The 12,265-nt window shown below is 38.0% G+C and overlaps 1 protein-coding gene across 6 annotated transcripts in view; it reads right to left on the reverse strand.

Moving 5' to 3' along the window:
- The window catches only part of nhsl1b (NHS-like 1b), a 112,918-nt gene that overhangs the window by 41,932 nt on the left and 58,721 nt on the right, over nucleotides 1-12,265 (reverse strand). Inside the window, exon 1 of one of the 6 annotated variants that reach the window (XM_079887290.1) lies at nucleotides 11,091-11,207. The exons of 4 other annotated variants lie outside the window; for them this stretch is intronic. In XM_079887290.1, coding sequence (XP_079743416.1) covers nucleotides 11,091-11,190 — 100 coding nt within the window. In that variant the 5' untranslated portion in view covers nucleotides 11,191-11,207. Of the gene's footprint in view, nucleotides 1-6,493; nucleotides 6,874-11,090; nucleotides 11,208-12,265 lie in introns of those variants that run through there. One more of the 6 variants, XM_079887293.1, reaches the window with a different exon arrangement.

The following is a 12,265-nucleotide window of genomic DNA, read 5'->3' on the forward strand; positions in this document are numbered from 1 at the left end:
ATTTTTTCAGTTTTTCCATCTAGAAATTATATGGCTGCAATGTAACTCCATAAAAGCTATTAATTCATATACACTTGCTGCAAAACATTACTGATTTTTTTCCCCAACCAGATCTAACAGATATTTTTAATATGATCACAAATCAGTCTCACAATTTTGACACAATGATTTTGAATTAACAACAACGTTTAGGTTTGCAAGGCATAAAAATGTGATCAATAAATGCAGGATAACAGTACTGGACACACATTTTGATCAATGATTTTCCAATCACTTTTTAAAATTTTATTAATTCCCAAGATTTTTTTCCTATGCCTGGAAATCACTTTAACTCCAAATCCATAATTTGTTTCTTCTCCCTCTTTCTACTCCGCAAACACCTGATGTCCAGCACTAAATAAAACTAGTCTTAACCCCCAATCCCCTAAAGCGATTAATCCACCAACCAAAACTTAATTACAGCTGCCATGATGGAACAGCAGGCCCAATTAGTACCTAAACTAAACCAAACAAGCCCGAAAGACTCAGTTAGACCCAGTCTTATCATGATGGAGAGGCACTAATGTGACAGAAGTGTATGCAGAGCAGGAGTGAGCCATTTTTTAATCTCTCTCTCTCTCTCTCTCTCACACACACACACACACACACACACACACACACACACACACACACACACACACACACAAACAATTACAAACAATTACATTCCAGTCTCAACATGACAGTAGTGACCTCCTGTCACCCTCAACCAACACACAATACAAAGAGCCACATGAAGATGTTCTCTAAAGTTAAATAATTTAGGACCCATTACAGATGCAGTGCATGTGACTGGAGAGCCTGGCCTGTGATGAATAGACCACTCAAACATTTACATTTAAGATTTACAACTAAAAGAGTTAGTTCACCCAAAAATATCCATATCGGTGCCATTTCTTCAAAAAAACTAAAAACAAAAAGAAAACATGGATTTACACTGAGAACTATGAAATAGAGTATCATAGAGTCTTAAGGGCAGGCTCTTTTGACTTGGCCACCATCTTCAAAAACCCTAGGAACATCCAGAAGACCCTAGCTAATGCATAGCAATGACATATTATGTGAGACATATACACAATGTAAAATTGTTTGTGCCATGAATGCCAAAATGCCTTTGTGCAATGGATGCATTTTATTTTACTTGTGTTTAACAATCTAGTATTAATAATGTAGGGTGGGGTCCCACCATTACTTTGCTACAATTTATTTATTAGCTCATTTATAAGGCTATTGAAGGGATACCCATAGAGGTTTCTTAATTGTTAGTGGTGACCTGTCGTTTTGCCCTGTTTATTGTCCAATGTATGAAAATCATAAGTATGATTGGTTAAAAAATAATATCTCACCTCAACAAGTCATACAGTTTTAGGTATAATTCATGGCCATAGACACAGTGCTTAATACTTGGGGTTAGAGTTTGTTGTAACCCTATGGGCCCTATTTTAACGATCTGAAACGCAAGTATCAAGCGCGAAACGCAAGTAACTTTGTGGGCGGGTCTTGGGCGCTGTTGCTATTATACCAGCGGGATAAATGACTCTTGCGCCCGACGCAAAACTAAAATGGTTTGGTCTGAAGTAGCTTCATTATTCATAGGTGTGGTTTGGGCGTAACGTGAAATAAACCAATCAGAGCGACATCTCACATTCCCATTAAAAGCAGGCGCGCTTGTTCCATGGCGGATTGCTGTTATAATGGCGGATTTGCAGGCGCACGCCAGGAGCGGTTCACAGCCGAGGAGACCGACGTTCTCGCCAGGGCCGTAAAACACAGAGAAGTTACATTGTATGGGGATGGAGAAACCCACCCAAATTAGCTTCGGTTAAACAGGTTTGTAATAATTTGGGTAAATGTGTAAGCTAGATTTATGCCTATTTTTTCACATCTTCATGGACACAACAATGATTTCCCTCGTGTGTTAATATTTTTCCTTGTAATAATGTATGGTTTTCTAAACCTGCAAAATAGCATCAGGGAACGTTTCCTCCTCTTTTCGCTGAACCGCCTCCGGGAGCGCAAGTTAATTTCCTAATTTACCGACGTGCGTCTGTGGAGGGAAAAGTCTGCTCTGCGTCGGGTGCAAAATAGGAATGATACATGCGTCGGTGTACAAAGTCAATTGCGCTGGGTGCAAGATAGGGCCCTTGGTGTTAGAGTTTGTTGTAACCCTCTTGTCATCTAAAAAACAAAAGCAGCAGCCTTCCACAATGATTGACAGCTCTCAGTCCTCCTCAAAAAACACAGGACACTGACCTCACACAGTGACACTTCTTTACAGTTGAGTAGCTCCACCCCTACTCTTAATGACGGAGGGAAACATATGTTGAAAGAGGTGGGGGTGGGACAAAGACAGAAAGAGAGAAAGGCAATGGGACAGAAAGAGAGGGAGATGAAAAAAGGAAAGGAGTGAGAGAATCCACCTGTCTTTAAGGAATGGTAACATAAGCAATGAGGTTTCTTTTGTCCCCGTCCTGCCATCAGCAGGGGTTATATGTGCATGCCTGAGGGGATTCGACGATTAACAAAGTGCCTTTGTCATGCTGCAGAACTGAACTGTAAGAGTTAGTTAGGCAGGGTAAAGACGAAGCCTTTTTGTATTCACATTTCACAGCAAGGGGCTAAGGCTACCCACAATTCCTCACTGAGATTAAGGATACAAGGACCGCTGCAAACAATAGCAACGGACCAAAATAACTCTGGCCTCCTTAAGCAGGGGTCTGATGGTCATCAGGGCAGTCAGTCATCCTTAATCTGCCCTGAGGTGGCCGCTGGGGCCAGGATGTGCACGCCAATACATGCTCTTATATTGGAGTCTCAAACGATGCTTAACGGACAAATGCTGGATAAATCCAGGTACTCGTTCGCCATCATAATCATCCTCTAGGAACTGGATGATGACTATAATATTGAATTGGTGGCCTAGATACTCCTGGTACCTCTAATAGGGCTGGGCGATATGGCCCAAACAATTATCACAATAAACATTTTCATATCAGTCGATATCGATAATTATCACAATCAATGTTAAATCTTTCTTTTAAGTTCAAAGTTGATAAGTGAAAGCTGTAGAAACCAGACAGTTAATTGTGGTTTAAACAACTCTTTATTATCAGAACATGACAAACACAAGAGGAACATCTCACAAATCTGAGGTTGAATATTCTTCGGCACAGTTTGCAGTGCAGGCTGCAATATTAATAATATCATATGTTCTGTCTCTTAGAAAAACACATTTGAGAGTAGCATGAGTTGACAGTAGCAGTAGCTTGAGTTAGGATGCAGATGTACATTTATGTTCATTAACAAAAACATTAACATTGTAAAAACTGAGATCTCATAAGGTCAAATTTAAATATTCTGCCTGTTTGAGTTGGAATTTTACTTTTTTACACCTCACTACCATGGTAAAATGTAACCAAATGTTTTTTGTTATGCCTAATTATAGCCTTTTATTGTATAAATACAAATGCTATAGCTTAACAAAAAATACTGTAATCATATTCAATTACTTCTTTAATACATGTCTAAATTAATAATATAATGACATTCAATATGAATATACCACATTTCTGCCATAATACCATGGTGCAGTTCAGGGGTGGACTGGCCATCTGGAGCACCGAGAGTTTTCCCGGTGAGACGCTGTACAATGTGGGCCGACCAGTTAGTGTTACTACAGTAAATCCATGGTAAATGATGGTGATTTGTAGATTGAAAAGCCTTCTAACTGAATCGTTCATGGCACAATGTTTCTCCTGTTTGTCAGTGCTTTCTGTTTTATCTGGTATGAACTAATTTGAATCACCGCGACAAATAGTGCTGTTTCGTTCCGCTTTTATCATTTTATCACACTTTTGTTATAACTGTATTGAGGAAAATGATATTGCGCTAATTATCGTTAGCGTTTTATCACCCAGCCCTACTCTGTAACACTTCATGGACAGTATTTTGCTTTGACTATCTACTGTACATCAGTCTCTCAGATTCTCAAGGGTATCCATCTTCTATGATTTTCCCATCGCTTCTGCCAACAACGCATTTTGGCTCCGATTTCCAACTCCTTTGAGAAATGAATTTCTTTAAACATGTCTCATTATTCAGTGTCTGCTCCTGCCAGTTTCTGTCAGTCCCGAGAGGATAAACAGAACAATTGACCAACCCCTGGCCACAATGCTTGAGCTCGGCTTAGCAGAGATCTGTGAAACACCTGCTCAGCGTCTTATACTGTAACCCTACTTCATCCATGACAAGTGTCACAGAACAATACAAGATTCAGAGAAAGAAAGAAAAATAACTGGCAAAAGAGAGGAAAGAGAGAGAGTGTGAGTTTACACTTATATATACTAAGACTGTTAATTCAGCAGGGCATGACAGTAGTGTGCTAAACACAATGCAGAGCTGATCTATGGAGCATCTTGAGCTGTCACAATACATTAGCTCAGACCATCGGCTCTACAGTTACACTAGAGCAACCCAGATCAACTTTAAAACTAAACTCTACAGACACTGAGCACCTTTCTTGAGAAGAAACAATTAGGCCACAACAGCCCATGCAGTAAATATTTTAAAATTAAATGTATATTTTTTTAATACATTTGTTAAATCATTTATTACTAAATGAAATACAAACCGTCTAAAGTAAACATGAGTCGAGTACTATTGTCTGTGCAAAAGGGCAATGCTATGCAGCCCATCCAAATAAATTGCTAGGGTCTTATGGGTGGGTACTAGGTGGATGCTTAATGGCCCAAGTCAAAAGTCTCATCTCTATATAAGTCTGCATGAAAATAAAATTCAGCTAATTTCTATTTTCTAAATGCATGTTACAGACATTATTGTGAGCAATTCAACCGTGCATGTTTCATTTTTAAAGAATGTTTTGACCTTACGTTGTTGTTTAATCAATGAAAGACTTCTCTCAGGTGATGTATGCAGGACTTCTCCAATCATGTAATCTGTTTAAACCCCCGCCTGCAAGCTTGCCTTCATCTGACTCCACTTTTGAGTGCAATGCTCACATCTCAAAATTCAATCAACAACCGATACATAGAATCAAACCCTAATTTTTTTCCTTTTCCGTAATCTATTACACTTGGATTTATGTCACAAGAAAAGATCGCTACATCCGTTTCATTGTGACTTTAATGTGAGTCTATGGGATTTGATCATATTATCATTCACTATGCAGAAAACAGGCATAACGTATTGTGTTGGACTCAAAGCTTTTTTTTCCTAACAAATGTTCTTTTTTTCTGTAGTCACTGCCATATCCATTTATCTCTATACAGTATCAATCATACAGTATGTCTAAAACCTCCATTAAAGCCTTTTTTGTCGTTCTTATAAACTGCATTATAAAGTATCTCCATCTTTTATATCACACCTTCTCCTCCCTCTTCAATCTGAAGCTCATTCACACTCCTTCATTGTTCCCCTCTTCACCTCTCCGTTCCATTTCCTCCCCTTCACTGGTTTCATCAGATAATAATTGACTCGGTGAGGTGATGGGACGTTGTATCTGGGTCAGTTCTGTCCCTTCCATCAGAATCAGGAAAGATCAGTCAGCTGTTTCCTATTGTCATGGGTTCCCATGGGCATCTGGGTCAGATCTCTTCTGTTTCTTATCACTCTACTGTATCTGAGCATCTGATATGACTCATTATAGACAATCAATACATGCTAACATATGTTTAAAGAGTTTAATCTAGACAACTAAACACTATGCATGATTAAAGACTCTTCAAAATGGGCTTAAACAGCTCCACCATAAATACATCCACATCTATCAGCCTCTCACCTTTTGCACTTGACTTTTCCGGCACACTTCATACTATAACCTTTAGAGTCGCTCATTGATCGCATATATTGGTAAATCATGAACGGCCAACCGTCCATATGTGTGATGCTATGAAAGATCAATAAATGGCCTTCGGCGTGATACTGAGTGAATGAAGCTAACCTTATTAAGGACAGGAAGAGAAGGGGCCCCAAGGGGTCAAGCCAAAGATATTCAGTCACATCTCTAAAGGTCAAAGGTCACAAAGTCTTAACAGAACAATCTGTGCGCCGATTGGCTTATAAGCCTCAGACAAAAGCAGTCACGCCAAAGACGATGACAGCGGACACGGCGTGTTCTGACACAAGCAAGCACAGCCGCTATGGTGTTTGCAAAGACTTTTAAAAGTTCAGAAAAAGTGCTGCCTAATCAGATTTTGTATTCACATTTCTCAGGATATCTTCTTTTATGTTCCACAAAAGAAAGAAAGTCATACAAGATTGGATGAGCTCTCTTTAAATAACCTTTTCAACACATATTTAGTGCTGTCAAGTTGTCATTGGACTGTTATTTGGACGTTTCCATTCATCAAACTAAACTAGCGACTAAATTCTCTAGAATGACACTAGCCAACCTATTACAACATTCAAAACCATACGAACATTGCCTTATACTCACAGGGAAAGCAAGACAGAGAGTTCCTCTTGCAACAGGACTGAGAGCGTGTGAGTGTGTCCCCTTGTGATCCTTTGCCCTCCACTCTTAGCATTGGTTTAGGGGTCCACAGTGATTCGGGTCTCTGATGGACCTTCGAGGCCAGCAGTCTGCGTCTGATGCCGCACTCGCTCCTGCTGCTGGGGGTCTGGGTTGGATCCAGGGCCGAAGACTGGAGCTGTGAGGGTGGAGTGTTGCCCATCTTGCAGGTGCAAAGGTTGGCATCCCGCTCTTGGAAGCAGCAGTCCACTACATGCACGATAGAGAGGTGTTGAGCATATGTCAGCGTGCTGAAGGATCCTCAGGCCCGGAGCTGTCCTGGGGGCGGTCCTAGATTTGACCCCCTCCCTCTCACCCAATCCCTTCATCCGCCAACTTCAGATCTGTCCCCTGCCCTCCTGTCTTCAGTCCTGGGAGGGGGAGGGGGGTAGTGGGCGGGGCTTGATCTTTGCAGCACATGAGGGACTCTCAGTAGACCTCCAGAGGACAAACCCCTCTCCTCCTCTCCACACTCTTTTCTTTTGGTCTGTTTGAATGAGGCTGCTTGAATTGAATTGATTTGCGCAAACAAAAGCCGCAATCTGCAGAGTGTCAGATTACACACAGGGTTGCATATTTAAAACAAGCCAAAAAAAAAGAAAAAAAAAAGAAATGATCTGCTACTCTGTAAATTCATCAACATCAAGAACTCCCAATTTAGAAAGTTTAAAATGTTAGATGGTCATTATTAAAAAATGATCAAAAAATGTATATTTTTGTTAAAAAAGAATAAGAAAAGGAAATTTATGTTTATGAACTTTATTTATTTATTTATTTATGAACATTAAATCATTTTAATGTTCATAAATAATGTTCATTTACTGTGAATTTATTTATTTATGAACATTTTTTAAATGTTCTTATTTAGACCTGCTTAGTAAATATTAAGGGAACACTTTCCAAGGAAGTCCCATTAGTTAATGCATTTTTAGGTCATGTTTGCTCTGATCATTTAATAATATTAACAGATAAAACTTTGGTTTTACTGATGTATTAGTAAATTAACATTAAAATTAATAAATGCTTTAGAAGTATTTTGTAATGTGGTTATTAACTAGTTAACAAATGGAACTTTACTGTAAAGTGTTAATTATCTTATTAATCAAAAATCATATATAATACAATATAAAATAATAAAACAATATTAAAATTAAATAATAAAACAAGCAAAAATGTTCTCTACTATACAGGGACTCACAGTTTAGAAAGTTTCAGATGTTGGAGAACTGATGTTTCAAGCAATGGCGGTTAGAGAAAAAAAAAACATTAATAAACTAAAAAACATCTCAAGCTGTTAACACAGACGTCTTCATGTGTTACTTCAGACAGTTTTTGGGGATCTGATATTGGGTTATGTGAGAGAGCGCAGTTGTGAAGCTATTGCTGATCTCTCCACCTCTCTGGATGCAAATGAGGGCGCACCGTCATCCTCTTTATCCCACCATCGTTTTGGTCAGTGTTTGGCTCCTCTTGCTCATCTCAGGTTAATCTCTAAACCCAGATTATCAGACAGACACACACAGTCACACAGATGCCCTCATTTACAGGTAATTAAGCCTAGATGCAAAAGCACAAGCACCTCGCCTGCACAGAAACAGGTTGATGTCTATTGGCTTTTGGTAGATGTCAAACACAGATCTAGCCTTCCACTGAATTACATATTATCTATACCAGATTTAGTCTAAATTGCACATTAAACCACAAGATCCTTATAAAACAGCCACCAAAGGGATATTCTTTCTTAAAACCGAGGTATACCTTCTATATAAAAAAGGGGGGAAAAAAGAGCAAATAAAAAAAAGAGCAAAGTCAAATTACATTTCCAGACAGAGACTCAGCAGAAAACCTAGCCAAAGAAAAAACTAATCAGACTTCCTGTACCATCAGAAGTGATTGAGTTCACTGCTATACAGTCCTACTGAGTGTTGTTTAATATGAGCGTTTAATCACGTGTGGTCGTGTGCTAATCTAAATACAATCTGATTAAAGTGAATTGTGTTGGGTGCTGCTAACCTGCTGAGATGGCAAATTGCTAGCTCTGGACAATCACAGTTTAGCGAACAGGACTGTTTACAAAGAGAGAAACAGCGCCCTCTAGCGGTGGATGGGATATTAAACTGCCTTACGGTTGGGCAACAATAACCTGGTGAACCATTTAAGTATTAATATACACAACATATTGTAATACTTAGCCTAACATCTGGCACAAACTGAAACTAACCCAAATACCCTACCCTCATCCTCTTTCCTTTCAACAGTTACAGAAGTGTCACAACAAAAGCTTAAGATATATAGAAATTCTAAGAAAATATCAGATGTTCTTCAGAAACCATGTGATACTACATAAGTATGTGACTGTCATGTGGTGTCTGAAGTAACATAGCACTTAGCATGCTGTAAAATGACCAGCAAGGAATGTGGCAGACAGTAAGCGTGAGAACTCCTCGTGGGGGTCAAAGTGTAGGCGATGTCAATGCCTATACCAGAAGCACAGGTGTGTGTAGTATTACAGGATCGAGGAGGTCATGGAGGGTAATAACCAAAACAGAATCAAGGTTAACAAGAACAACAACACACTGCAACCTTGTTAAATGTTCTCATATGTGAAGATCTTATTAATTAATATTAACTAAAAACATAAAGACATGAGTATAAAAGAATTGATCTGATACTATAAATGTGAACAAAATTCTGAACGAAAACACAAAATTTCCAAATCCTGATTTTGAGAATACTAGTGTATTTGGTCAAAAAGACCAAACCGTATAATGACTACAGTTTTTCTGATCATATATTAAGGTTCCCTGTCATCATAGGCATATGGAACAATTTAGTCAATTAAAACCAAATTAAAACCAAAGTTAAAACTAGTCATTTTCCAGAGATACAAAATAAACAAAACACTATTAATAAAAAGAAATCATGAATAATTCAAACTAAATCGGACCAACAACTAGCGGCGGTGGTGCATGTGACCGTCTATAATGTTGTTTTGCTTCACATGGCTGCTATAATTGTCTTACATGTCTTAGCACTAGTTTATATATAGGTTAACTCTGAACTTAGGGGTTATGTAGGTCTCCCATGCATAGCTACAGGGTCTCAGTTGTATATCAATGAACAACTCGCATACATGGCTAAAGTTACACAAACAAACTCTACACACATATCCTCACTGACACTGCATACTTCATACACTACATCTGGTTTAACTGGCTTGAGTAAGTGCCAGTTAAATCTGAAATCCATTCAGACTTCAAAATCAAATTTCCCAATCAGAATTCTGTTCCTTCATTTTGCAGTAAAATAGAAAAGCCAAACATCTATTTATTAATCAATCTGGCCAGACCACATTTTCAAACTTCAAAAAAAGAAAAAGAAAGAAATCCAGTAAATTGGCATGGAGGCAGCATCTTGGGCCAAATCAAAGGTTATGCAAAAACAAACCTGCGTCTTTCTCTAATGAGGCCGATTTACTGCTTGATCTGCTCTTCCATCTGAAAATTCACTCATCGTTAAAAGTCTGCAGAAGTAGGGCAACATTTAGGTAGATGAGTTCAGAAATCTATTTATTGTTGCATGCCAGAAAATTATATTGGTGTATGCCAGAAAAAAACAAACATCAATAGCTAATAGTTGGTCAAATAAAGTAAAAATTATACATAATGAGTTGCAGCATGATCTAGTAATATATTATTATCATTTTTTAATTATCAAGTACAGGGATATATATCTTAATAATTAAAAATATTTTGATATATGCTTAATCCTTTTAAATTAGTAGTCATGAGTCATGACTAAATTAATTCAAAGTGATAAAACAATAAAACAACTATTCAAACTAATTGTTTGATGTTGAAAAATATTAATTTAATAACATACAAAAGTATTCCTCAATAGTTTTTTTTTTTTTAGGTGACAGTAGACGCAACATAATGCAAAAGGGGAGTTTGCCATTAAAATGATCTACTACTGCTCTAAAACAATCATTTACATCTGACTTAATAATGCTGAAAATATCATACAGAGGGAGAAAGAAAAACAAAGAGAGCGCCAGGGAACAAGAAAACATGAGGTATCTGGGCGAACACACTTCTGATGTCCACAGCACACGGGCCAGAGCTCTGCCACGACACACACGCGTCTGCAGCAACTGTGCCTTCAACAGCTGACTAGCACACACTCACAACATTTACACAGATTCAGCCACTCCAACAAACAACAAAACCACAAACAAGATGGAATTGAATTCTATACTTCAATATATATCAACATGAAAATAAAAAAGGGCAAATTGCTACAGAAAAAGGAAAGGAAAAGGGACAAACAAAGGAAACAGACAGAGAGGAAATCCCAAAGCAAGAAGAGATTTTACCAACCACAAAAACCCTCCTTCCCCTTTAATATCAAGCAAAGATCCCCCTACTGTCAATCATTCTCTTAAACACACACACACACACACACACGTGGACACATACAACAAAACACAGCATGCATGCAGACACACATACAAATGTCCCACCTTCCAGGCATGACATGGCCATCAGATGTCCATCAGAGATTCCTGGAGATATCAATCCCACACCCGTGAGCGAGCCCGTATCCAGACTCACAGGGAACATACTGTATGCAAACTCACGGACACTCCCTCTCTGTCACTCTCTCTCTCTCTCCAGCTCTCTCGTTCTCACACCACAAACACTCCCCCTTTCCCATCATCTCTTCCTTGTTTATCTCACTCCCTTGCCTTTTTCTTGCTCAATCTTTCTCTGCATTTTTCCACTTTCAAAGACATGTATGGACACGCAGGGCACATTGTTGTTTAAAAAAATAACCGTAACTGTTGCGCCACATCTGAACACGAACACAAGCTTTTGTCAAATGAGTAAGTTACTATGTCTGCAGTATTTAGGGTGAGGTATTGACACCGATATCACAAATCGAGCTGATTCTGATTCACAATTTGATCCAAAATTCACAATTCAGATCCGATCCTGATTCTTTTGGATATTTTTTTTAGAACCTGTGATCCTTTTTTTCAGGGTTCATTGATGAATAAAAAGTTAAAAAGAACAGAATTTATTCAAAACAGAAATCTTTTCTAACAATATAAGTCTTTACTATCATTTTTTATCAATTTAACACATCCCTGCTGGTCTTTTTTAACTTTTTATTCATTAAAGAATCCTGAAAAAAGTATCACGGATTATTAAAAAAAAATATTAAGCAGCAGAACTGTCTCTAAGATTGATGATAAATCAGCATATTAGAATGATTTCTGAAGGATCATATCATATGACTCTGAAGACTGGAGTAAATGAAAGATAAATTATGTTATTATTAATATAATATTATGCAGCTACTCCAATTTATTGTTGAAATATAAACATTTAAATGGGTGCTGTCATAAAAACGTATGACAGATTTATTCAATCATAAGACATAACTCACAGGTGATTTCTTTCAACATCCCTTCTGTGGTTCAATCATGTCACATGTGTTATTATAACTAGTAAAGAGGAAGAGATGATCACGTGCGCTTCATGCAGCCGCTTGAACTGACAGTGATCTGTGACGCTACATTAAAAAGTGCCAAAATTACATTTGAACATGAAAGATTGGACTTTTTTTCTCATCAGAAGCGTGATTATAATAGCGATTATTGGGTGGGAGTTGTAATAATGTTTAGTGAAGCTT

Source organism: Squalius cephalus, assembly GCF_949319135.1.
Source record: "Squalius cephalus genome assembly, chromosome: 12".
NCBI lineage: Eukaryota > Metazoa > Chordata > Actinopteri > Cypriniformes > Leuciscidae > Squalius > Squalius cephalus.